The 27222-nt window shown below is 54.6% G+C and overlaps 1 protein-coding gene across 1 annotated transcript in view; it reads right to left on the bottom strand.

The window, feature by feature from the left end:
* The window catches only part of CDH23 (cadherin related 23), a 413989-nt gene that overhangs the window by 168558 nt on the left and 218209 nt on the right, over positions 1-27222 (bottom strand). Inside the window, 2 exon segments of the mRNA XM_053888562.1 lie at positions 15461-15666; positions 17302-17414. Of these exon segments, the coding sequence (XP_053744537.1) occupies positions 15461-15666; positions 17302-17414 (319 nt within the window).

Here is a 27222-nt window from a genome sequence, read left to right as displayed (position 1 = left end):
GGTCCTCTGCCAGGGAGGATGGCTGCACAGCTGACCAAGGGCTCTTGCCCAGCCCTGGTGACCTTTGCTCTGGGAGGGTCCCATCTTGGAGGTGTCCCCTATGTCCAACAGATACAGCAGAGCTAAATGTCCCTACCCCCAGAGTTGGAACCAGCCACTCTGGCTTCATTTCTATGCTCCAGGTAAGTAGACATTTCTGGTGGAATCCAAATCTTTGGGCTGTACTAGACGTCTAGGTGTCAGGGCAATCAGCCCAGGGAGTCCTGAGAGAAATGAACTGGTCCTGGGGGGACTGGCCAGGAGGGCTAGGCTCAGCTGAATAGTGCTTGTGGGCATGGCCAAAGGGCAAGCCTTATGTGGAAGGCCCAGGGGATCACAGGGACCTTTCCAGGCCACTTGGAAATTCATTTGCACAGAACAGGGGGCCACGTAGGATTCATGAGGCCCAGGCTCTGAGCTCTTCATTCAGGATGACATGTCCCATCCCCAACCCCCCCAGATCCCAAAGATCCTCTAGGCCATGCGCCCCTCCTCCGAGGGACCCTGTTTGAAAGACTCCTGCCTCAAGTGGAAAGCTCCACAGCACCTTCCTTCTGCTCCTGCCTGCCGCCCAGGCATGCCTCCCAGCAAGGGTGGCCACACCGTTCCCCTCAAGGTCTACAACTCCGATCAGAATCTGCCAACTTTGACCTCACCCCTATACCTGGCTTCAACTCCTTCCCTCCCTCATTCCGCTGGCAGACCCTGCATGGGAGTTTTGGCTGGGACCGGGACAGGGGGCTGAAGCGGGGTATGAGTGTTCTCAGATGTGCAGGAAGGAGAGTCCAAAATGCAGGAAAAAAAAAAGAGTGTGCATCCCAGTCTGCCCCAAGCCCAGAACTGTCCCTCTGGGGACTCTAGGGGCAGGGCCACTCCGGGAGGAGGATGAGCCTGGCTGGCTGGCTGAGGGGGCATCCAGCCCCCAAGGGGCCTCGGGACAAGGAGCGGGGAGGGGGTCTGTGAGGAGCTGGGAGCTGGGCTTTGCACTCAGCAGCTGCCTGGCGCTGTCTATTTACCATGCTAAAACTATTTCCCTGTTCCCACAGAGAGAAAAATGTGTGGCAAGGCAAAGAAATCTAAATGCCTTATGGAAATCAGGAGGGCACGCTGCCTGCCGCTAATCACACCATTTTGTATTCCTCTGCCTCTCCAACTGCAAGTCCACCTCCCCAGGCCTGGGGGTGGGGGGAGGGGCTGAGCGGGTCGGGGAAGGGGAGGGGAGCCCCCGGAGCAGACCAGCTCTGTGACCTCAGGCAAACTGCCCTTTCTGGGCTGCCTTTCAAAATAAGGGATCCCATTGCCTCAGGAGGCCCCGAGGGACACAGCCCAAGACTCTATGGAGGCCACGCACCTGCTGTGGGGGATCTGGGAGCCAAAAGGGGGACGGTGATTTCATCTCCCATCCTAGCCCCCTGCCAGGGAGGTCTGCCCAGCTTTGCATCCCCTTCCCGGGAACAACAACATCACAAATGCCCTCAGGGATGGGTCCTGGGCTGGGACAGGGTGCTGGGCTTCAGGCACAAGGGGGATCATGAATGGTGACAGCGCTATGTGTCACTCAGCAGTCACTGGGCAGCCCAGAAGTCTGACCCTGGCACAGCTGCCCAGGCCTGCGAAAAGCCCCTTCTATTTGACACATTCCACACTTGGGTCAGGCACAAAACAACTACACTGCATGGACAGAGGAACGGATGCAAGAATCAATGGGTTATGCGTGTGTTTATCCGTGAATGTGTGAGTGGGAGGAAAAAATCGGAAAACAGAGACAGGAGGAAGGCTGGGAAGGGGGGGGGGGCAAGAGACGATAATAGATTCAATGGTAAGTGGAGGGTGTTCATATGAGGAACTAAGCCGAGGTAAAGAGACCAGGAAGGCCTGGCCACTGCCCAGCAGGCTGGCTCCCACTGTCTTTCCTCCTCCTAGCTCCCCCTTCTGGGTTTCTGCCACTCCTGTCCCCGGTATTCCAAACCCTAGCGGCATTCCAACCCCTGCCTCTCCCACAGACCCCGTATCCAGTCCCTGCTTGCCTTGCAGTCTGCCATCATCCTCTGTTGCTGTCTTCACTCTCCTGGTGTCCAGATTAATCGACCTAAAACACAGCTCTGAGGATACCACTCATGCTCAAGAACCATCAATGGCTCCCGCTTGCCTGCTGAATAGGTTCAAACTCATCTCGGCATTCAAGGCCCTCTAGTCTCCCTTTCTGGCTTTACAGGGGGTGCGCATTACATACGGGCTGAATCAAATGACAGTGGAGAGAAGGATGGCGTGGAGTCTAAAAGCTCACCAGTGGTGCTATTTATGCGGCTACCTTTCACTTCATCTTTTTCCGGGAGGGGGTAGAGGTGGGGGGGAGAGGTTGTCAATAATTTATAATTTTTTATAATTAACGTGCAGTGAAATTGACATTTTGGGGTATTGAGTTTTATGAATTTAAAAATTTTTTAATGTTTTTTTGTTTTTTGAGTGGGGGAGGGGCAGAGAGAGACAGAGGCAGAATCCGAAACAGGCTCCAGGCTCTGAGCTGTCAGCACAGAGCCCAATGCAGGGCTCACACCCACAAACTGCGAGATCGTGACCTGAGCCGAAGTCGGATGCCTAACCGGCTGAGCCACCCAGGCGCCCCTTCAGTTTTATGAATTTTAACACATGTATAGATTCATGCTACCCCATCACAGCCAGGGTACAGAACGGTGCCACCAGCCCGCCCCCCAAACTCCCCTGTGCTTACCTTTTCAGTCAACCCCTCTCCTACACCCAACCCCTGGCAACCACTGCTGGGTTCTCTGTCTTTTTGAGAACGTGAAAGAATCATGTAGGATGTAGCCTTTGAGACCGGCTGCTTTCACTTCCTATGCTGCCTTTGAAATCACCGATTCTCACTTTCCCGTAGAGGTCTGCTTATTTAAGCACAGCTCCGTCCCTAGAGGACTGAGTTGACATCTCACCAGGCGCTGAGCTGGAGGGGGCAGTCCGGCATCCTTCTAAGGGGTGAGACATCCAGTGTGCCAGGGGAGGGCCCTGAAGGCAGGGGAGAAGAGGGTCAAGTGGATTAAAAAAGAAAAAAAAAAAAGCCCCGCTTGGCCTGCTCTGTAAACGTTGGCGGATTTGGACATTCCCTAATGAGGGCAATTAAGAGTCATTAAGCTGAAAACAGAAAAGTAAACACAGATCCATATGCTAATTGGCAAACACTGCTGCTTGTTAGGGCTGGCTGCCTCCTCCCTCTCCCGAGCCCTACCCCTCTTCCTGCTGATAGCACCTGCCCACCGCCTCCCCACCCCGTCCGTGCTCCGGTCCTGCAATGCTCCCTCTTGGTCCTCCTCCCTCGGGGTCACTCCTTCTCAGTCACCTTCGCTGGCTCGTCCCTATCTCCCCTCCTGTCAACACTGGGGCGCCCCAGCTCTCCTCTCCTTATACTCACACCCCTTGCCTCCGTGAGCCCAGCTTAGATCTGTGACTCTAAATATAGTCCAGATGCTGGCAATGCTCACATTTCCATCTCCATTGTGGGTCCACATCGTGGACTCCGGAGAGCCAGGTGCTAGGTTTTCAGGATCTCGGTGAGCACCCGCGGTCATGCTTGAGGTAGGCATGGTAGGGGGATTTACGCCATAGAGACCACTGAGTGCTACAGATGAGGGGGCCCCCACCCTAGAGCCGCTTGTTGGACATTTATCAGCACCCCCCCTCTGCCTTCTCGATGTCTCCAAATGGCTAACAAGCACGTCAAACATAATGTGTCGAAAGCTAACCTACGGACTCCGCCTTCCCCTCATTAAACCTACTACCTCACTGTCTCAGGCAGGAAGGACCCCGTGTTTCTAACTGCTCAGGTCAAAGGTCAACACACACACACACACACACACACACACACACCAGCAAATCCTAACTCTCTCTTCAAAACGGCCCGGGAGCTGACCACTCCCCCCCCCCCCCCACCACGGTACCTCCAGTTATTGTCTTTCCCTCCCAGTGACGGCCCTGCCCTGAGGATCCTTTGAAATAATTTTTTTTTTGATTGAGATAAAATTCGCCATTTTAACATCATAAAGTGTACAATTCAGTGGTTTTCAGTACATCCACAGTGTTGTGCAACCACCGTTCCATCCTGTTCTAAAACATGTCCATCTAAAGGGAAACCTCGCACCCATGCGCAATCACGCCGCATTCCCCACCCCCACCCCCCACCCCCACCCCCCACCCTCAGTCCCTGCAGCCACGGACCTGCGCTCCTGTCTCTATGGATTTGCCTGTTCCGGACATTTCGTACAAATGGAATCAGACACCCTGTGGCCCTTTTTGACTGGCTTCTTCGCCTAGCATAAGGTTTTCTAGGTTCATCCGCGTGGTGGCACGCATCGATGCTTCGTTACCGTCGTGGCTGAGTAATATCCCGTGGGGAGCCACCACATTCTGTCTATGTGCTCAGGGGTGGATGGCCACCTGGGTCGTTTGCATGGACTGTCCTTCTGACATTTCAGTTCGTAAGTGCCTCGCTCCCTGCTCACTGCCCTCAGGTGGCTTCCTGCCCCCTTCCTGTGCAAGCGGAGCCCTGACAGCAAAGCTGTCTCTCTGACCTTCCCTGCCGGGTCGGGCAGGGGCCTCCTGGCCCCTCCTCCACCCGTGGGCGAGCGTCCTCCTGCCTAGAGCCACATGCCTGCTGTGCCCTGTGCCTGGAATGCTCTTCCTCCAAGTATTCCTGTCCTGTGGCTCACCCTCTCATCACTGAGGTCTCTCCTAAATGTCACCTCCCTCCGTCAGGCCTCCGTCCCCCCGGGACTCCTTTAAACCCCTCTCACCCTGCTTTGTCTTTCTCCATGGCTCTCATTGCCATGTGCTGCCCGAGGGCTGGACTTGGGCTGTTGCGTTCACTTGCGAACAGTGCCTAGAACGGTCATTGCAAGGGTCCTTCTAGGGCGTCTCTTACTCTTCGTGCCCCAGGCCTCTGGGTGCTCGCCACCCTGCCCTCCAGCGGCTGCCGCAGTGTATCTTTTTGCACGGACTTAGCGGAAGGTCTCCTCGGAGGCCAGTTTTGCCCATGTGTGAGAAGCAGAGATACCTGCCCTTGGGCTCGGGGCACATGTCAGGACCAAGCAGAGAAACAGCTGCACCTTTGAACCTGGGATAGAAACGTGTGACAACCTCGATGTTGGGAATTTCTTCCCACACCCAATTCCTTGGAGGGCGAGAAGGGAGTGAGGGTCTACCCTGCGCCTTCCCGGGTAGAGTGACAACACAGCCACGAAATTCCTCCTGCCCGCCCCCCGCCACCCCTGCACCACTTCCCCCTTTTGGGGGACAGAGTCAGCAGGAGCAAAGCAGAGCTGGCTGCCAGTTCCATGCCCGGCTTGGTGGCCCACCCTCACCACTGTTGCCCAGCGGGGCTCTGCAGTCTCCAATCCATCAGCACAGTGATGGGGTGAGACACGCAGGGACTCCTCCCTGCTGGGTTGTGCTTACCCCTACTCTTCGAGAAAGGGGGATAAATAAACAAGACAAACCATCTACGGCTGCCAGGGGTGTGGCGGGGGTGGCAGATGGGGCAGGTGGGGAAGTGTGGGAGCAAGAAAACAGGTGCCCACGGTAAAGGGGGCGCCGGAGTGGGCATGAAGCGGCCAGGAGGTAATGGAGAGGAAGAGAACGCAGGATGAAGCGCGCTAGCTCTGCTCCTGATCCCCATGGGGATGTTGAGGAAGACCAGACTCTGCATTCGGGGAGCGTGACTCCAAAGACAAAATGACTCCTGCAAGGTCCCGTCGTGAGCGGGGGTGGGGGGGGTGGGGAGGGGGACAGCTGCCAGGGCAGTGGGTGAAAGGGGTACAGTCCCCCACATCCAAGATGAAAGTCCACCTCTAGCCATTGGAGGGGACTTGGCCGGCCGGGGAGCAGGCACTGGGGAGGGGAGAGGTGAGGAAAGAGGCTGCCTGCTTCACACCCCACCAGGGCTCCCGGGCCTGGTGTAAATAGCACGCTAATTAGATTTACGGATGAGACTAAATTAGGAGGTGTCAGAATCACACCGAGGACACCCTCCGGTCCTCGGGGAGGCTGGAGCTTAGCATGCTGGGAGGAATCACACCACGGGATGCAGCCATGCACAGAAAAATCCTAATAATCACCATCGTCATAATAAGAGCCTCAGTGAAGGCAACTGGGGAGAAATTAATAGGAAAAAGAACAGATGGGGCTGCCCTGCTCCCCCTGGCTTCCCTTCCAGAATGGCTTTGCTTTGAAGTCCACAGATATTTTCCTGGAGAATTTAAATCTTGGGAGAAGAACCCTAGAAATGGGAGCTGAAGCTGCGACGCAGCAGAATTTGCAAACAGTCCCTTGCCCGCTGCCAGGCACACAAAGGTGCAGAGCAAGGCTCGCCCAGGCACCACGGATTCCAGGTACCGGCTGTGTGGACATTGCTTTGGGTGGATGCTTCACTCTGCTCTGCAACCAAATCACCGGAGAACCTTTTAGAAATAGGAGCAGCCAGGGTGGGCACCGTGGCCTGGGGGCTGGAGACTGGGGGAAGGGCAGTGCTGGCCTTTATTTATGTATGTACCTCATCTTGGTTGCTCCCTGGACCAGAGCCCTCCTTCCCTCCTTCCTTTTAGCTTTGCTCCGCTGATGAAATCATAAGCTGGGTGAGAGGTCCAGAACGTTGGAGGCATTCTATCTACATCCTTCATACCACCCAGGGGATTCGGTGGGAGGTGGGTGATGTCCAGCCAGATCCCCCTTATCTCCTTAGTCGAGGGGAAAAAAGGGTCTGGATCCCTGGATGAGCATACATCCACAGAAAGTATAAAAACTTACATCTGCTTCCATGGATGCTGGCAGCCTGCCCCTCCCTCTCTTCCCCACCTCTTCACTGCTTCTAGAGTTTGGTTTCTCATTGAAATTGCTTTGGAAAATAGGGAAACAGAGGTCCACGCTCTGGGTCACATCAGCAGGGAGGGAGAGTTTAGGGCAAGGGAATGTATATTTCCTGTGTTTCTACTGCAAAGGAGATCCTGGTAGATAGATATACGGAGCCAGTTGAACAGCGGCCTGGACCATCCGCAGCTGGAAAATGGACCCTCAGCTGAACGTGTGACACAGATCCTCCCTGTTCCTACCTCATCCAAGTGGATGTGTGGCTCAGGACCCCTGCTCCGAGAACTAGCAGAATGTTAGCCTTATGGCAGAAGCCCACGGAGGGAGCTGGGCTAAAATGTGTTAGTTCATGAGCAGGGATTGAGGAGGGTTTTTCATCTTTTTCTTTTTCGTGCCAAGGACCCCTCTGACAGTCTGGTGAAGCCCAGGGATCCCCTTCCTAGAATAACATTGTTAATTGCAAAAAAATAAGATACAGTCAACTTGTTATTTTGAAATCTAGTTACCAGGCATTTTAAAAGGGTGTTAAAGAAGAATTACGTAGTTCTTAATGCTGTACACAGTAAGATTTGGCACGGGGTTGACATACGCTGTAATTTTAAAGTAGTGATGACTGCAAGTGATAGATTGAGATCCCTATGACATCTGAAATGTGGTATGCAAATGTCTGAGGTTTCTTTTGGGGTTAAAGCCCTAGCTATGACTGATACCACGGCTGTTTGTTTCTTTTAAAAATCTTTTTTTTTAAGTTTACTTATTCATTTTTGAGAGAGAGAGAGAGAGAGAGGGAGAGAACAAGTGGGGGAGGGACGGAGAGAAGGAGAGACGGAATCCCAAAAGGCTCCGTGCCATCAGCGCAGAGCCCCGTGTGAGGCTCGAACTCATGAACCATGAGATCGTGACCTGAGCTGAAACCAAGAGTCAGACGCTCAAACGACTGCTCCATCCAGGCACCTCTTGTTTCTATTTTCATAATTAAAGGGAGTGCTAAAGGTCGCTTACAGGTTAGTGAAAACAAAGATACAGGGTTTTCTCCATCCAGGGTCCTGGATGCCTTAGGGAGTCAGTGGACCCCCACTTTTGGGCTAGGAACCTCTGGGCTGAAAGGAAGCCTGGCAGAGCCCCCCCCCCCCCACCCCCGCCGGAGCCCGCCGCCACAACCTTGCAGGGTTGGGTGGGGAGAGGGGCCAGAGAAACTGCATGCTGGACAGACTGACGAATAAGAACACATGTGAAAACAAATTTAAATAAATACAAGGTTGCGGGCTGGGCTCCCTGACAAGGCTGGAACACGTGTGGAATGGAAAATGAGGGTGATGGATAAAAATAAAGGCCAAGATTAGCAGAACAAGAGCAATCTCCCTTGCTCACTGCCCCCCACCCACCCCCTGCCTCCATTCCATCCCTACAAGTAAACCTAGTATTCCAGAATACGGCTTTTTCCCCCTGTCATTTGTTTCCTTTTATTTATTTATTTGGTGATGTTTTCTCCTTGGGGAGGTGGGTAATTCTCTCGTTTTTTCCCTATGCCCCTCAAACAAATGAATCGTGTCATCTCCTGCCTGAAATAGGAATTAGCTCCTGCCAGATGTGTCCCCGTTCACCTCTGCAGAGCAGATGCACCCCCCTTGCCTTACCTCCCCCCTTGCCCTCCCCCCAGCCATGCTGGAGGTAGAGGAGACACCTGCTTGGGTGGGACCAAACCTTTGAGAACAGGGGGGCTCCCCAGTACATGCAAGAATCACAGGATGGAGAGTTCGAGGCCAAGCTCTGTGCCCGCTGGCTGTGTGACCTTGGGGAAGCCCCTTAACCTCCCTGAGCCTCGATTCCCTCCTCTCTGAGGACACACAGCAATATGCCCATCTCTCTCACGGTTGGGATAATAAAAAATAGTTAAGATTTAAAGAGGGCTTTTTACGGGCCAGGCACTGTTTCAAACACACCGATTAACTCATCGAATCCGCACAACAGCTTTGTGAGGCAGGTACTGTTGTTGTCTCCATTTTGCAGGGAGGATAAGTTAAGTCCCCTCCGGTTCCACAGATCAAAGGTAGCAGGGCAGGATTTGAACCCCGGCGGTCTGGCTTCAAAGTCCTTACTGTTCACCATTCCAGCTGCCTCTCCCTCCCTCACAAGAGAAAGGTCGCTCCAGGTAATACCAAATAAACAAGCACACGGGCAGGCTGGGAGAGGGTGGTGGGGCCGAGCCCCAAAGCAGGGAGCAGGGCAGCTGCAGCAACAGGGAAGGGAGGACGGGGGCAGGGGTGAAGTGGGAAGCTCAGGTGGCACCCGCCCCTTCCTGCCACGGTCCTCTTGGACCTAAAGGTTAGAGAGTCTTAATTGAGGCTGACCGGCCCAACCCATGGTTTTCCAGAGGACACTGAGGCAGAGTGGGCCCCACACCTTGCCTGGAATCACTGTGAGTGAGGAGCAGAATGGGGGCGGGGCTTGGCTTTCTGGGGTTTTCTCTACCACCTTCCCTGGGCAGTTGGGGTAGGTCTGGTAGCAGAATGCCACGGCCAGGGTTCTGAATCCTGGGATTTTAACCCGGGAGCCTCTGTCACAAAGACCAAAGGTGGCCACTCACGCTGTCCTCCTGGGCAGAGTTCTGAAGGTGGTTTCTGAGGGACTTCTCAGGTTTCCTAATAAGGGGGTTGGGGTTCTCTGGCTTCTCGCCACCCTAAGAGGAAAACAGCCCGACTGCAAGAGAACCTCCAGTTAGATGCTGGAAAGAAAGCACATGTTGGGTGGAACAGGTGCCTGAGGGGGAGGGGCTTCCGTGCCACGTTGCCACATTTCCCTGCTTCTACCCTTGGCCCCTGAGAGCCTATTTGCAACACAGCAATCAGAGGGCTCCTTAAGAAAGGTGACTCAGAGCATGTCAACCCCCTGGCTCCCCACTTGGCTCCCAGTAACAGAAAAGCCTTCCCCAGGCATTTTGGCTTTTGCCCGATGCTTCGTCCTTGCCTCCTCTCTAGTGCCCCCTGACCAGTCTCATTCCTGCTCCTTGAAAATGCCCAGCCATTTCCCTTTCCGAGGGCCTCTGCCCTTGCAGCCGAACACCTGATGTCGGAACGTTCTCCCTCTGCAGCTCCGTGTGGCTGCCTCCTCTACGCCTCTTAAACTCCGTTCTAAACAGCACCTCTCTGGAAGGCCTTCTGGAACCATGGAGCCAAAGATAGCCCCCTCCTGTGCCCCATCACTTGCCCTGTTTATTGATTTCTTGACATTCATTTTCACCTACAACGATGTTGGTGCCTATTCCTCTAGCTGCCCCACTGGGATGAAACGTAAGCTCTTGGAGGGCGGGGACCACCGCATCCTTAGCACTAACTCCCCAGTGGTGGGCACATAGTAGGTGCACGATACTGTGTGTTGAGTGAATGAATACATAATCGTTCATCTATGTAAATTTCAGCCTAGGCCCTCAGAAAGGCCAGGAGGCCAGCAAATTAATGAAGTCTGAAGGCCATTCTGAGATGATTCCAATTCCTGCAAACAGCCAGAACCAGGCAATAGAGGCCTCTCTGGGGGACTTGGGTGTCCCTTTCCCCACTCCAACCCCACCCCTCTGCAAAAATGTCTTAAGGACAGCAGGAAATATGTTCTGAGAAGCTGGGGTCAGAAACGAGACAGAAATGAAGAGAACCAAAGGCTCCCAACTCCTGAGAAGAAAGGTACAGGGCAGGGGAGAGGTACTACCAGTTTTCGGCGATCCAAAAATCTGCTGGGAGGGGTCGTGCCCGATGCCGAACGGTATTTAAAAACAAAGCCCTTTGCTGGAATCTGTAAAGCAGCCAGAGGCACGGATGATCTCCTACACTCACTGCCACCGCACAGGCAGGACGCAGAACGCAGAGGATCTGATTGCTTCTAAGGAGAAGAGTGGAATTTAGGACAACGGAACAGAAAATTCCAACCATCCTAATAACCTCACCCCATGCAGATGGGAAAACGTGGCCGGCTAGCTCAGCTGTGGGCAGGACGGGGTGGGGAGGGCTGCAGGCTTGATCGGGAGAGGAAAAGCAGACCAAACTGGAGAAAACACAAAAGAACATGTTGCGGCCAAGGGGGTGGGTGGGGATACGGTAGGAATCCCGGTGGGTGAGTGTGCTGCTAATTTCCTGTGGGTTTCCAGAACACCGAGGAAGACACAGGAGAACGCCCAGTAGCCAGGAGCAGGGGAATGAGGCTGCCACAACCTTTAATTTGAAACTCAGAGATTGTGCTCCACACCAAGGCTGACTCCTGGGGCCTTTGCCTTGAGAGTTTTTTTTTTTTTTTTTTTTTTTTTGTGATTTGCATTACAACCATCTATTTGCATCTCAACTGTCATGCTGTGCAAACGGGTTGTTAGTGGTTTCAGCCCACCCTATCCCTTCCCTCTCTGGCTTCCGTGAGTTTCCTATAGCTGGGCAAAAGAGAAGAAATTACTCAGCGGGACTTGACAATGGGGACGGAGTCCTTGGGAGACAGAAAGGGCTTCTTTCAAGCACCTTTGTGGTCTTGAATGTTCCTGCAGAGCCTGAGATTCAGCAAGAAACTGGGCAAAATCTCCCATGTGGAGGGGATGGCGGCATTATCTAGTCTTTGTGAGTTAGATTAGCATCCTTACTAGGAATGACTGCCACAAAGTGCTAACTGACGGGATAAACTGCTTCCTCCTTCCCTTTCTGTTTTCCATCGGCACCCTCTACCGCCCCACTGTGGAACTTTGAGGTCACCTTCTCACAGAAACTCAGCGGGAATTGGGCTTTAGCACAGGGGCACTGACTGATGATCTAGTTTGGACAAAGCCCGGAGCCACCTCATTGCTACTTTTATCATTTAATCATGCTTTAATTGAACCAGTTCGTATTTCTGCAGTGCCTCCCAGGTGCCAGGTAGAGTGTGAGGCACTGGGTTACATCGGGGAGCATCATTCAGTCTAATCGGGGAGATAGATACTATTGAGATCATCACATTAATAACCATAAACCCACAACGATGGTGAGTGCGAGGGAGAATCACGTGGCTCTTTAGACCCTGACAAAGGGATTTCACCTCTCCTCGTGCTCCTTTCCCTCCTCCATCCAAGCCGGCTCGATGAACACATTTTTCTGCCACCCTAGCAAATCCAGTCACCTTCACCCCAGACACAAATCCCAACAGATGCATTCTCCCCCCGCAAAAGAGAACTGGAAGAAAGGACACATTTTAAAAAATCTCTTTTTATAAAAGATGCCTGATTTCTCTTTGAGGTTCCCTGATCTCCCCCAGATTCTGGAAACTTGGCCAGTGCTCAAGTGCCGGTGGCCGCTGCCTTCTGTTCCCTCTTGGCAATGTGGCTAAACGCTCCACCCCGGGAACCTGGGGCCCGACCCTCAGCACCCAAGACTGCGTCCAGATCTGGATCCATCCAGATCTGGATCCTTCCAGAATTCTGGGGAGTGGAGGAGAAATGGGAGGTACAAAAGAGCAAGGCAATTTAGAAAGCAATTTATTCTCCCCTCTTATTTAGGAATCGGTCCAGGACCATGTCTGGGATGGTTTGGGTGTAGCTCTCCTGGGGAGGCTGGACTGTGACCCAGAAGACTGTAGGGTGGGGAGTCTGGGCTTCTGGGCTGCCCTTCTTTATCAGTGGTTCTCTGCACCTCACCGTGCCCTGGAGACATGGGGCCAGCCCTTTACTGTCACACACTGGTCAATTCCCTGGGGCAGCGGTGAAATGGTCGCTGGTAGTGTTGGGCACCCTGTCCACAGCGGGCATGCTGTTGCCCGTGCCTGGGTGGGGGGTGGCCACTAGAGGCAGGCTGGACCCAGACACCCCTCAGCACTCCTGCAGATGCTTCGGACAGGGCTGCCAGCAAAGCAGGATTGAGCTAAACCCCAGGGGTCCGGGTGACCTTGCAATCCCCCAACCAGTCATGGTGAAAGGGCCTTGGGGTTTCTGGCCCTGCTGGTGGCAATGCTCCCTGGACCCATCTGGTTAACATCTGGGTGTGTGGCAGGTACTGGGCTAAGTCCTATAGACTAATGGTCTCATCTCCTATCTCTGAGCCTTGTTGGCATTCTCTGTGGCAGACGCAAACGTGGAGCCACTTGTCCACATTCCCAGCCTTCTGGCAGTGAGGTGGGGCCCGTCCCTAGAACTGGGCAGAAGTCCCAGGACAAAGCCTAGAAGAGCCGGTGCTTCCTCCTCTAGCTGCCCCCTCCCTCCTGCAGTGACCGACGTGACCGCAGAGCGTGCACCTGAGCGACGACGCGGAGCGGGGTCCCCCTGCCCACCTGTGCCAGACGAGTAGTAATAAATCTCTGAGGAAAAAATAACCCTCTGTTTCAGGGTTAATTTGTTACTGCAATAGAAGCAGATACATTTTCCCACAGATGAGCAAAGTCACACTCAGAAAGGGTCAATGACTCACCCAAAGTCGCAGAGCTAGCAAATGGCAAGGCTGGACTTGAACATAGGCCCCGTCTGTCTCCAGAGCTTGGGCCGTGAACCACGACACAAGCTGCCTCCTCTCTGGGTTGCCTCCAAAATTAAGCCCCAGTTCTTTGGCTTGGCATTCAAGGCCCTAAAAGCCTGTGTCGTGGCCCACCTTCCCACCAGCCGACTCCACAAACCTTTGTACAGGTTCCTTCCTCTGGGCCTCTCCGTGGGCCACTGCCCACCCCACCAGCCCTCCTGGCTGCCTTTTACCATCTGGTTTGTGTCCCAAGGTTCAGCCCTGGGCCCCCTTTCACCATAAAGCCTTTGCCGGTCCTCTGGCCCCTTCTTCCCCCTTCCTCAGTTGAGCTCTGGAGCCCTCACTGCTCGTTGTCACTGGCCCGCACCCTGGTACCAAGGGTGTCTGTTCTCTTGGACATTAGTGATAGCCTGAAACCAGAGATGGGACTTTTCCTGAGGCTCTCACTCACACAGCGGTGTCTAAAGGGGGTGCTGCACTCCAGGGGGATAAAAGATGACCCACTGGGGTGTGAGAAAATGTTGGAACTTCTTTTTACACCTATCTATCTCCACCTTTTAAACTTTTGACATTTTTGTGTATATTTTCAAAACTACATACTGCCCTTGTATAAGCACGCTTGGCCCTTTAGGACAGTGACTGTGGGCTACACTCCCTCAAGGGGCCAAATATAGCTCCTTGTAAACAGGAGGTGCTCAGTACATACTTTAGTTATCCCAGACAGCTAGGTATGGGATGATTTAGCAAGAGATGGAAAGATGTGCTGTGTGTGCGTGCCCGCGCGCACACTGGGACTGACCTCTTCACGGTCATGTCCTTGGCGGGGTGGGCAGAGAGGGGCGGGGACGGGGGTGAGCTGGTGCCGGGGAAGGGGGCTGGGGGGTTAGGGCAGGATGGGGAGGACCTTGTCCGGTTGAGAGAAGCTGACGGGAGAGCGGTGGATCGGGGGGGGGGGGGGGGCCTGGGCAGGTGTGCTGGTTTGTTGAGCAGCCAGAGTGGAGAGGGGCAGGAGGAGCGAGCAGGAAGCCAGGCCTGGAGCAAGGCCAGTGCGGGAGCCCCAAGAAGGGAGGAGTAATTGCAGAGAAGCCCCTCAGGCTGGAAAACCTAATGGAATTCCTGAGCAGAATGGGCCAGGGAACAGCGGTAATAAATATAAGTGCTATTAACGATTGTGGCTGCTGACGGGCAGGGGAGACCTGGTGCCTGAGAGGGGCAGGGAGGAGGCAGGCCGAGAGCGTCCCTATCAGCTCGGAAGCCCGTCCCATCCCGGGCTGGAGGGGCACGGGCCCCATCCCCAAGTCTCCCTCCTCCTGTCCTTCTCAAGCTCTCCCTCACTCGCAGCCCATGTCCCTTCCTCTCAAGACTGGCCTCAGCCAGGCAGGCCCTGCAAGGGCACACAATGGGTGTGTCCCATTTCTAGCTTCCTGGACCTCTGGTCTCCTGCGGCCTGGGATCCCCTTGAAAACATTCAAGCTCCTCGCATGGAAAAGCAGGAGTCCTCACTACACCAAAAGCAGAAAACAAACTTTTTCCCAGGAACAGATTTTATACAAGAGCCTCCAACTTTTAAAATTTCTAGTTTTCAGTGTATGCTTTATAAGGCACGTACTAGATTAGTAAGATGGGCATATATTTCTTAAATTTTTTTAACGTTTATTCATTTTTGAGAGAGAGAGAGAGAGAGTGAACAGGGGAGGAGCAGAGAGAGGGGGAGACAGAATCCGAAGCAGGCTCCAGGCTCTGAGCTGTCAGCACAGAGCCCGACGCGGGGCTCGAACTCACAAACCGCGAGATCATGACCTGAGCTGAAGCCAGACGCTCAACCGACTGAGCCACCCAGGTGCCCTGATGGGCATATATTTCTAAATACATTACTAAATAAATGACTAAATGAAGAACTACACGTTGGAAGTGTGTGCTCAAATAGCTTTTGCAGAGGTGGGGGCGGGGGTCAAAGCTTAGAGACTGCTGAATTTTGCAGGGGAGGAGGTAGCAACGTTTGTTTCTATTTTTTTTAGCTGGGGATTTGGAAGCCTAGAAATACCTGGCATCTTTCTCAGGGTTGCAAAGCCCAGAAAGGGCGGGGGGTCTGGAGAGACCACGCATTCCCGGGACTCACCTCGTCCTTGTCCACCACCTGGATGAAGAGGGGTAGAGCAAAGCCGACCTGGGCTAGCTCGGTGATGGCCACGCTGTATTCAGAGCTGTTGAACTCTGGGGCATTGTCATTGATGTCGATAACCAAGATGTTGAAGGTTGTGGTGACTGTGGCTTCGGACGGGGTGCGGTCATCATTCAGCTCTGTGCCCTACAGGTAGAGGACAAACATCCCAGAGACAAAGGCGTCCATAGTCATGCTCTCATCATTTACGAAGGCTTTCCCAATGCTATCTCCTGTGCTTTATGTGAATTATCCCATCCCCTCACCACAACCCCAGGAGGAAGTTTCTGTCATAAGCATCCCCATTTTACCGTTGAGGAAACCGAGGCTCAGAGAGGTTAAGTAACTTGCATAAGGACAACAGTCAGAGTAGGTAGCAAACTGAGGCAGGAGGATTCCAGAACCAAGGGGACGGGGGGCATGGTGATGACAAGACAGATTTGGGGGCTCACTGAGGGGCAAAGGGAGACTCTTTATTCAATGCGGCAGATGATAAAACCGAGGCCAAGCATTTTTGTGCTAGCAGGTAATCAAGACTTACTCTGGCATCGGCTATGGCCCAAACACTGAGCTAGGTGCCATGAGGGTCTGGGTTGGGCTCAGGAAAGATGGGCTCAAATCCCTGGGTGCCTAGTCTCTGGGGCAGAGGCCCCCAGCTCCCAAATACCCATTTCCAGTTTTCTGGACCCGAATCTTTGTGTGGGAGGCCCAGGACTAAGTACCTTTCGCCAGTTCCCCAGGAGATTTGGAGTCACATCCAAAGTTGGGAACTCACCCTCACATTTTATATAAAGATGGAAAAACCGAGCTCAGGGTCCCCTGGGGCCAGGGTACAGCTCTCTCCACCCCGAAATGTGTGCCTCCACAGGAAGCAAGCAGAGAGGAGGGGAGGCGGAGAGGGGCCCATGGCTTGGCTGGCAGCTTGATGCAGGGTGGGGGGGAAAGGCGGTGTTAGCCTACCTCCCCTCACCGGCCCACATGTGCACACTGGGTGGAGACAGAGAAGCCGGCTGGCCAGGGAGGGCTAATCAACAGGCCGCTGCTGCAGCCCTCCCAAGGTCAAGGAGAGCAATAGAGGGCCAGGCTGGGCTGCCTTATTCTCCTCAGGATGGAAGGGCCTCCTTCCCCAAGCCCCTCTCCTCAGTCCTGTGCCCTCCCCTGCCTCAACCGATGGGTAGGGCTGGGGAGGACCCCTGTGGCCCAGGCAGGGTCCATACCCTAAATGGGGTTCCCAGGGAATGGCTCTGCAAAGCACAGGTTTTAATTACAACGGGCCCTGGGTGGCAGGGGGCTACAGGAGCCTGGGGGTTGTGGCTCCACTACACCTCCAGGGGAAGGACTCTAGCAGTTTCCACCTCTCCCCACTGTGCTGCTGCTTCCTAACCAGGGAAGAGCCCCAGGGAAGCTAGAAGCGGGACGCATCCCAGACATGGGGTAAACGTAAGAATCTGAGGCAGCTACGATGGAGAACTTGGCATCATGAGTACCAGAACGTGGCCCCATGGATGAGCACCTACTGTGTGTCCCCTCATTCCTCAAGTGGGGATAAAAGTCCCAATCCTATGTGACTTTTGGCAATGGCTGTGAGGTGCCCAGCAAGGCCCCCGATGTGGCCTGTGCTTGGCTAGTGTTGTCCGTTCCTGACAGCGGCCCTGGGCACGCCGGGTGGGAGGCCAGGAGCGCTGCCCTCCTGGAGTTTCACCGGGGGCTCTGCTGGAGGCTGGCACCGCAGTGTGGGCACCCCTCCACACGGGCTGCAGGTGCCCGCCCCGGGGCCCTCACCTTCACGGTCAGGATGAAGCCATGGCTGTACAGGGGGTTCTCCCGGTCCAGTAGGCCGTTCAAGGTCAGCGCTCCACTGATGTAGTCCAGGGCGAAGATGCTGTTGGTATTCCCTGCAAGGAGAGAGTAACATTCCAGGTATGCCTGGGGCCCAGGGCAGGTGGACGTGGGCTTCGGTGAGGGCTCCTCTCTGCGCATTAGGGACAAACCAGTAACTTAACGCGGACGCTGGCTCAAGGAGTAATGGGAAGGGTTCTGGAGGACGGGGCCCAGGCACAGCCAGCAGTGACCTGCAGAGTGACGACTTTCAGCTCTTCAGTCTTCTTCCGTCTCTCCGACTGAGTCAAGGGGGAAGCCTTGGTTTGGTGCTAGTATGCCCTTGGCACCTCTCTTAACACTCGCTCGTTCTCCTTTTTTCACCAAGAGAGCAGGCTTCTGGCTGGGAGCCTTCCAAAGGGAGCAGCACGCAGCCAGGACTCAGCAACTACGAGGGTCTGAATGCTTGCTCCCCCCCCCCACCCCCGCAGAATGCATATGGGGACGTCCAAAGCCCTAACACACCGGTATTAGTGGGTGGACCTTTGGGAGGTGCGTGGGTCGTGAAGTGGAACCTTCCTGAGTAGAACTGGTCTCTGATAAAAGCGAGCCCAAGAGATCCCACGCTCCTTCCACCATGTGAGGACAGAGTGAGGAAGTGCCCTTCTGCCAACCGGGAAGAGGGCCCTTCCCTGACCGTGCTGGCGCTCTGGCCCTGGGTTTCCCAGCCTCCAGCAGAGAAATGAATGTCTGCTGTCCGTAAGCCGTATGGCCCCTGGTATTTTGTCATAGAGCCCGAATGGACTAAAGCAGGAGCCCACTTTGCTTGGTTATTTTTAGGCTCATGTTCTATTCTATTCCATTCTATCTTATTCTGATTTTCTACATAGCAGTGGTACAATTCCCTTGTACAATAAATATAATTTGATTTTAAGAATAAGCCTCTATTTTAAGTACTTATCAAAACCTGAAGTACAGGGGCGCCTGGGTGGCCTAGTCGGTTAAGTGTCCGACTCTTGACTTGAGGTCTGGCCATGATCTCACGGTCTCGTGAGTTCTAGCCCCACATTGGGCTCCATGCTGAGCTTGCTTGGGATTCTCTCTCTCCCTCTCTCTCTCTGCCCCTCCTGCCTCATACTCATGTGCTCTCTCTCTCTCTCTCTCAAAATAAATAAACTTAAAAAAACCTTGAAGTGCATATTTAAAGTACTGGCAAAAATCACACACAGGTGATGCTGGTGGAGACCAAGGCCTCTGTGTCCACCCCTCTCTCCCTCACCGACTTCATTTTATGCTTCCCTCTACAGGCACCCCGTGTCCCCCCGAGGGCCTCCCCAGGTTCCCCAAATCACCACGTCCATTCCTGCCTCCTCTTGTCTCCGTGTCCACCTTCCTCTCTTGGCCACCCCTCCTCCTCCAGGAAGGTGGCCCTGCTTCTCTGGCTGACCCTCTGTGCTCACGGGCAGTTGCCACTGCTCTGTTCTCTCTCCCATTGCTGCCCGTGTGTTCATGCGGTCTTCCCGGCCAGCCTGAAGATGGGGGCCTTTCATGACTGCCCCTCAAGGAGCCTGGCCCGTGCTGGGCACCCAGTGGCAAGCAGGTTCCTAAAGGATCGCTGCTCCCAGCCCACTGGGACCCCCACACTTGTCCTGGTGCCCTTCCCACCAGGCTGCGAATTCACGCGGGCAGATCCCAATTCCGCTCTTCTCTCGCCCTCATTAACCAGCTTGTTGGTTCGTTCACATACGCACACGCTGCCATTCCTTCACAGAGTCCGCGATCTCCAGGGCGCGTGTCCTCTGGCCGGACCCCGTGCTTGGTGGCGTGGGGGATGCGGAGGGAGGCACTCGCAGCCTGGTGATGGGGCTTTGACACGTAGGAGATTTAGCATCTCTGAGTTCTCAGCAGGGAGAGACTGTTCACACAGGGGAAGGCTCAAGGAAGGAAACCTTCACGGAGGAGGTGGCATTCATCCCCTGCCCCACTGTGTAGCAGCTGTGTGACCTTGGGCAACTCACCTAACCCCTCTATGCCTTGGTCTCCTCATTTGTAAAAGGGGGATAATAATGGATCTCGCTCATAAGGTTATAAGAATTAAATGAGAGTGAAAAACAGTATGTATGCAGGCTTGGAACAGTTCCCAGACAAAGTAAGTACTCACTAAGTATGGCTTCAGCTGGGCCCTGGATGATGGGCAGGACTGGGGAAGGGGTTGATGGACACTGATTCCATAGGTGTGAATGGATCCTCAGGCTTTCAACACACACAGGTAGAAACTACTGGATCTCCTCACTCACCCGTGGCCCCGGCTCTCAAGGGATCTGTGCACAGTTAGGGGCTCACATCGTGTCTTCAGTCGACCAGGGAAAGCACAGAGCAGACAATGACCTCTTCTCACTTTAGACTTGGGGACAGGGACTGTTCTCGGCCAAACCTCTGCTGGTTGGCAAGGCATCCCACATCTACCGGGTTGGTGGCTAGAAGCTGCCCTCCGCTGTCCTCCCAGCCCGCCGCAGGGCTTGGCCGAGGCAGGGGAGAGGCAGCTGATGACTGCGGAGCCCGTGCAGCTCTGATTGTGGGCTTTGGTGATCTGATGTGGGGCTTGACCAGGGATGGGACGTCACTCCAGCCTCCCCCTTGTCTTGAGCTTCTTCCGGTAGCCATAGACAAACCTGGGTACCTTCCCGCTGAGTGTGTGGAGTGGGGAGGACAGGGCTGCAAGGAGGCAGAGACACGCATGAGTGTAAGGGCTTTTTCTTTAGCCAGGAGTTCTGCTGCCGGGCAAACAAGGGGATGCATGCTTTCATCTTTTTGTCATTAGCTAATCCATTAGACGATTATCGAGCTCCTATGATGTGCCAGGGACACATTCTAGCAGGGGATGCAGCCCTCAACCAGGCATTCACATCACAGGGTGATCAGGGTTGAGGTGGGGTGAAGCATGGACATCGCAGGTGGGCGCTGTGTCCTCTGAGCCCCTAATACTGAGCTGAAGGGCTGCCCTGAGGCAACACCTCAAAGCCTCTTGTCACCCGTCACCACCCCCCGCCCCCCGCCACCAGCGTGGGCCCCACCTCCCCAGCTCCAGGGCTAGCATCCCATCATTCCGAATTTCCATATAAATTTATTCTTCCCAATAAAGGAACCTCTCAAATGTTTAACTAAATGTGATTCAATTTTTATCTTTGCAAGATTTTTCCTATAAATCATTCACAAACCAGAAGCCCCTTGTTGAATGATGTGCTTTGGTTTTTGTTTGAAAAATGGGGTTATCAACCCTGGAACACCCAGTTGGGCCTCCCCACTCAGCACCTTTGCCCCAGTCATGGCCATACTGCCCATCCCCAACCTGAAATCTGTCTCCAGCACATAAAATATCCCCTCCCCCCGACCCAGGCATCTTCTCCAACAAACCAGCAGGCAACTACTCTCCAACTGGTACCCATTCAAGCTTGGGGATCCTCCCCCAACACATCCCCCCCCCCCACACCCACACCTATCCTTTTATTCTCCATATCTACCTCAGCCTCCTGCCAAGTATGAATCACTAACTCCCAGGACCAGCAGCCAGGAAGGCTTATACCCAGCGAGCTGACAGGGCCACCTGAGTGAGCCACTGGCTCTGATGGTCTCCTGTCACCATGGCAATAGCAGTCCTCACCGGGATGCTGGTCCAGGCATAGACGGAGGTGAGCCCTGTGCCCTAAGCAGTGGGGGCCAAGGGCAGGGCGCACTCAAAGACTGATGGACTGATTAGATCGCCCATTTGATTGAGTTCAGATTGAGCACCTACTGTAGGCAGGGTGCTGGAGGATCCACAGAGAAAAGCAGGCAAGGTCCATGCCTTCAGTCTCACAGCAAAGATCGACATTGATGACATAATCGTGCTATTGAACGTGCAAGTAGGTACCTGCTGAGCTCAGGCTCCCGAAGGAAAGCAACATGGCAACATGGCACAGAGACGTGGTTAAGATTATGCTCTCGGGAGGCAGACTGTATGGGCTCAGACAGCTCTGCTTATTGTTAGCTGGGTGACCTCAGTCAAGTTACTTAACATACCTGGATGATCTTGGATTCCTAGTCTGTAAATTGGGGGCAATAATAGTACCCACCCCAGAGTGTTGTTGCAGGGATTAAATGAGTGGATACAGTGCCTGGCGCAGAGGAAGTTCTCAACAAGGGTTGGCCACCTGTACTTGCCCAAGATGACACCACCGTGGACCCCTGGCACCACTCCCACCCCCACCCCACAAGCCTGTGTCTAGAGCTGTTTGCCCAGTAGGAACACTGAGCCAAGCCTGCCCTCTTGCCAGGAGGGCCTCACAACGAAAAGCTCATACGTACAAGTTGGCAGCCCTGAGGCCAAGGTCAAGGGCATCTCACAGGCCATCTCACTAGGGCTCTGCCCTCCGGGTGGGGAGTGGGTCAGCACTTCCTTACTCTTCTCCCTTAGCTCCCCTCCCACCATCCTCCCTTTCTGTGGGTTTGGCAGCCACACAAACAAGTTTCTCTGCTACCCTGGAAACTGATACCACCCCGTCAGCCCTCTGGTCTCCCGGACTTTCTTTATCTGAGTCCCAGGGGGCCTGGGGGGGCCTGGGGAGGCTTCCCGGGGACGCCTTTCACCTGTTCAGCACCCCCCCCACTGAGCAGAAAGGCAGCTGTTTCCCCTGGGTCGACAGGTGCTGTCCATGGTGCCTGCGCATAGACCTGGTTTGTGGGGGTGGTTCTGGGATGCAGCAGGTCCGCACCTCAGCACCCTAAGGGTTCTGGGAACTGGGGACTTACAGCGTTCGCAAAAGAGAAGAAGCAGGTCATTACCACCCTGCCGGTTCTCTTGGGGTCAGCCATCTCCTCTAGGAGCTCCAGGCACCAAGGCCTCTTCAGATTCCCAAAAGAAAGGCTGGGGCGGGGGTGGGGCGAGGATGTGAACAGAGTCTGCTAAAGCATGAAAGGCGGCCGAGGGGGGAGTCCCAGCCTTCTTTCCCCTATTTATTAAAAATAGTAGCCAGTACTTACTGAGCAGTTCCATATGCCAGGCACTGGGGCTAAGCCGTTTGCACAACCATATTACTTACTCTTCACAATGACTTAGTAAGTAAGAACAGAGCCCACGTCAAACGCGAGGAAGCAGGCTCAGAGACGTTAAATAGCTTGTCCAAGGTCACGTGGCTGCTAAATGGCTGGCTTGGAAGTACATTTACGTCTCTCTTCCTTGCCCCGCAGGCACTGGCCCTACACCGCGTTGGCACCCATTCTGCACCTGGCCCTGTGCTAAGTGATACACAAGAGATCATCATCCCACATAGAATGGATGTAACAAAGTTGCTTTTTTTTTTTTTCCTCAGGAGGGAGTCCTAGGTAAAAACATTATACGTTTCCCAAGTTCTAGATCCATTCCTCCAGGGAAGATTTATGTAGCAAGCAGAATGCCCACATGTAGAGGTCCCCCAGGTGGTGGCCAGGAGGGCCTGCGGTGGGGACTAGTGGGAAGGCAGGGCTGCAGGCAGGAGCTGTCAGCACCGAGGTGGTGACACACAAACGGCACTGGCAAGGCTACCTTTAGGGCAGACCTATGGCTCCAGTGAGGACGAGCAGGAGAATTTAGACAGACAGGCGGTAGTCTGGAAATTATATAGCGCCAGGTGCCCGGAGGCAGGAGAGGAGGAAATTCTGAGAGAGAGATGGTCAGTAGGGTCAGGCAGTGCCGACAGACAGGCTAAGGAGAAGGAAGATCCCAGCACCGGCCACGGGTTGGATCTTCAGATGTCCCCAGAGGTCAGACTGTGAGACACTGCGGGCGGGTGGGGCACAGATGTGGGGACAGTGAGTGCAGGTGCAGATGCTTGGGGAGTAAAAAAAAACAAGGAGAGAGGCCCAGTGGCAGCTAGAGGGCGCAGCAGAGTCAGGCAAAGGGCTTCTGTGTTTTATAGCCGGTCAAAGGCAGGAGGTTGTAGGAGAGGGAAGCTGGAAGGAGGGAGGAGGGAGAGGCAGGAGGTCAGACATGGGGAGCCGGAGGAGACGCAGCTCTCTCTTTGGGCCGTGGGGGGCTCACCCGCCCACATCCTTGTTCCTCCCAGGCTGGCAGCCTCCCCCCTTCCCCAGGTGCCCCTCCTCCAAGGCCCTGCTAAACAGCATCACTGCCACCTCTCGTCCCCTTGTTATCTCCCTGGCAGCATCTTGACCCGCAGCGAGCCAGGTCTGGGACAGAAGCAGTTTAGCGAGTGGCTGATGGTGCGTGTGGGAACACAGGCGTGACGTTCAATTGCTCTGTCTGCTCTGCTGGGCTAACAGCCACCGGTCCTGCGGGCCTCCAAGTTCAAGGAAAAGCGATGGCTTCCACCCTGGTCCTTCCTGTTCTTAAGATCCACCTCCAATGGCACAGGCCTCAGGAAACCAGTCCTGGGGGCTGTGCCATATCACACTCGCTGAGCCACGGTGCTGGGCTGGCCGTGGGGCGACCTGAGCCGTGGGGCGACCCTGGTTCTCACAGCGAGATTCAGTGTGGCCTAGAGGATAAGGGCCAGGGTTTCCCACTTGTGTCCCCCATGGCACGACGCTCATGACATATCTGTTGGATGCCTGAAGTTTCGCTCCCCACTCTGTAGCAACTGGGAAGGGTCAGTAAGCACACACTAGGTGGGGGCATGCTGCAGGCCTGGCCTTGAGCTGGGGCTGTGGAGGGAAGAAGAGGAAAAAAGGCCACGCTTATGAGGAGCTCATGATCTGGTTGGGCTTCTGGGCACAAACATCCATCCACTCAAATGCCAGTCCCTGAATGGAGGAAGGGGGCGTCAGGAGATGGGTGTCTGCTCCGTCACCTGGCCTCTGAGTTGGCACCCTGCCCTCCTCAGGTCCAGGGTCAGGGGCCCTTCCCAGGGAAGACAGCAGGGCTGGGATTTGCAGCCCCTTCTCTCCAGGGGTCTCTCTTTTAGTCCCGGTCTCTGCCTGGAGCCTATTATATCAACACCCAAGTGAAGAGACCACCTACTGTGCCCAGGATGAAAAAAAAGACCTAGGTGCCGGCAAAAGATCTGCCACTTACCAGCTGTGAGACCTCCCGCAAACTGCTAATTCCTCTGAGCCAAATTCCTCATCTGCAAAGTGTAGATAACAGCTCCCACCTCACGAGGCTGTGCGAGGATCAGGCGTGATCCTGTACATAAAGCATCTATTGTGGTGCCTGGCACATAGTAGGCGCACGCTTTGGTGCCTGGTCCTCCGTTCCCCGCTACGCCTGCCTCCTGAATGGGAGAATCAAAGCAGGGCATTCCCGACCGTGGCCCGTCTCGTCCAGAAGGAGCGGCGAGTCTCCGAACAGCAGCCGACAGGAATCGCGGCTGGTACCGCGCGGTGTTTTTGCATGCATTATCTTTTACACATTTTCACATCCCCCCCCCGCGCATGAGATAGATATCTGCATCCCCATTTTACAGCTAAGGAGCCTGAGGCACAGAGCAGTTAAAAATAGCTGGCACTCAGGTGGTGAGGGGTGGAACAGAGTTAAACTCAGCTCTCACGCAGCTGAAGAGATCACGTCTCACAGGCCCTGGATTTTCCTTCTTCCCGTGCCAGGGGTAGACCATGAAACAGCTCTATGGGTCCAGTGGGGCAGGCTGGCCCACGGGCCCGGCACCAACCGGTCTGACTCTATGGCCGTATACTGAAAACGGGGAGTCAGTCCGAGACGTGGGCTTTGGGTAAGACGTCTTATGAATTAAAAATTGTTACTTAACTGCCTGCTGACAAAAGGGGCCGGTGTCCTGGGTGGCACGTGGGCCGGGCTGCATTCAACAGCTCCGTGATCAACACATGGCAACCAGTGGTGGGGGCTACTTCTGCTCTCAACCGGGGGAGGGGACACAGGCTGAGAGCGTGCCACCCCTCTGGAGGACCCTGGAGGAGGCAGGGGCAGGGAATTAGGCCTCCACTCCGAAGCTTCTCCTGAAGCCCCTGTGCCCCGACCCTGTCCCTGCAGACCTTGCAGGGTGCCTTATCCGCACTCGGGCTTCAGCTCCAAAGTCACCTCCTCAGAGGAGCCCTCCCTAATCCCCGCGCTGGCCCCTCACACCCCTTCACTCTCTGCTCCATTAGCCTGTTTTATTGCCTTCAGAACACGTCCACTTTCTCAACCTCTCTTTTCACCCATTTACGTGTTTGCTTATGGTCTCTCCTCCCTGCAACATAAGCCCCAGGAGAGGAAGGACTGGTTTCCCCAGATGACCAGCTGATGCATTGAAGGGGCTCAGCAAATTTTGTTTGAACGAAGAAATGCACTGACACAGGGATGTCCGGGGGCCATTCTGAGGCTGGTGTAAAAGGTGGGGCAGAACGGTCCTGGCGTGACTTGTTTAATTTTTTTTAATGTTTATTTTTCAGAGAGAGAGAGAGCATGAGCTGGGGAAGAGCAGAGAGAGGGAGACACAGAATCCGAAGCAGGCTCCAGGCTCCGAGCTGTCTGCACAGAGCCCGACGCGGGGCTTGAACTCACAAACCGCGAGATCATGACCTGAGCCGAAGTCTGACGCTTAACCGACTGAGCCCCCCAGGCGCCCCGGTACTGGCATGACCTGCAACATCAGATGTCACGGAGACCATAATGCTCCAGGGCTCTGAGGGGGGATCGGCCAATAAGCGATTCTAACTGGGGCCGTCATACGCTCCTGACGCACCCATAGTGGTATATTTCTTGAGCTGAGTGCCTCCTGCATTAATTACCGTTACTACCGTCCAGTCAGGGAAAGACAACCTTCAGTCCCTCAAGGAAACGCGAACGGCAGTCTGCTTGCCTTGCAGGCATCTCACAGAACGGCGGTTTTCATCAAGCTCACTTAAACCAACAAATGATTACCTCTCCTAATAAGACCACAAACTGGACTCTGATTAATTTGCTAATAACTGGCTCCAATGTATGAAACATTAACCCGAGTAGTCAAGGGTAGTAAAACTTATTACGTAGGGCTGCTGGGGTTCCAGCGACGGCCCTCTCACCCACAGCAGCGCGTGGCTCCCTGCAAAACAGGTGGTTCAGGCAGGCGGCCTCCGGGCCTCTGAGGACACTTGAACAGGGATCAGCGAAACATCGCCAGGGGTTACGGCTGGGATCAGAATCTCCCCAGTTCCTGGGCAACATTTTCTCTTCAACCCCATGTGCGCACACGTGCAGCTGCACAGGATGTTCACCAAGGTGCTGCTTCATAATGAAAATTAGGAACAACCTCCAGGTCCAGGAATAGGAATTAAATAAGTTATTATATGGAAGTCATGTCAGCCACTAAAGAGAGGCCGAGCAGGGCAAGATGACATCTCTGCTCCCAAGTGGCGTCCAGTTTAGATGAGAAAATGGCACCTGTGCCCAAAAAGGTGCCCGGCCCCGATGAGGGCAGCTCATGGGGGCCGGTGTGGGAAGAGCTCCTTTCACTGGGCCTTGGTGGGCAGGTCTGGGTAAGCACGGAGGGGAGAAGGCCTTCCTGTTGGGAGTCTAGCAAGAGCAGAAGTGGGAGGGCAGAGTAACCCTTTTACGGCAGGGGAGCCAGCTGGAGGAGCAGGGCTCACACACAGTGGTGTCAGGACCAGCTGACACGAGGAGGTGGGAGCCTTGAACGCCGGGTAAGCAGTTTGGACCTGTGTCCTGTGGGGAGTTTCTGGAGGCGGGAAGGCCTGTTGGTGAGGCGGGCACGGAATGGGTGATGGTAGCGACAAAAGGAGCGATAACACGGGCCATCTAGTGTGGGCCCACCGTGTGGCAGGCAAGGTTCTAAGCCCTTCGCGTGTATCTGTTCATTAAGCTTCACAGCAATTCCGCGTGCAGGCATCATCATCCTCATCATCCCCAGTGTTAGTGTTCTTCCCATTTTACAGGTGAGAAAACCAAGGCACAGAGAG

This window comes from Panthera pardus, unplaced genomic scaffold, assembly GCF_024362965.1.
Source record: "Panthera pardus isolate Hobbes unplaced genomic scaffold, ASM2436296v1 HiC_scaffold_22, whole genome shotgun sequence".
Taxonomy (NCBI): Eukaryota; Metazoa; Chordata; class Mammalia; order Carnivora; family Felidae; genus Panthera; species Panthera pardus.
Note: the sequence above shows the minus strand (reverse complement) of the source record. Positions and strands in the feature narration are given on the sequence as shown.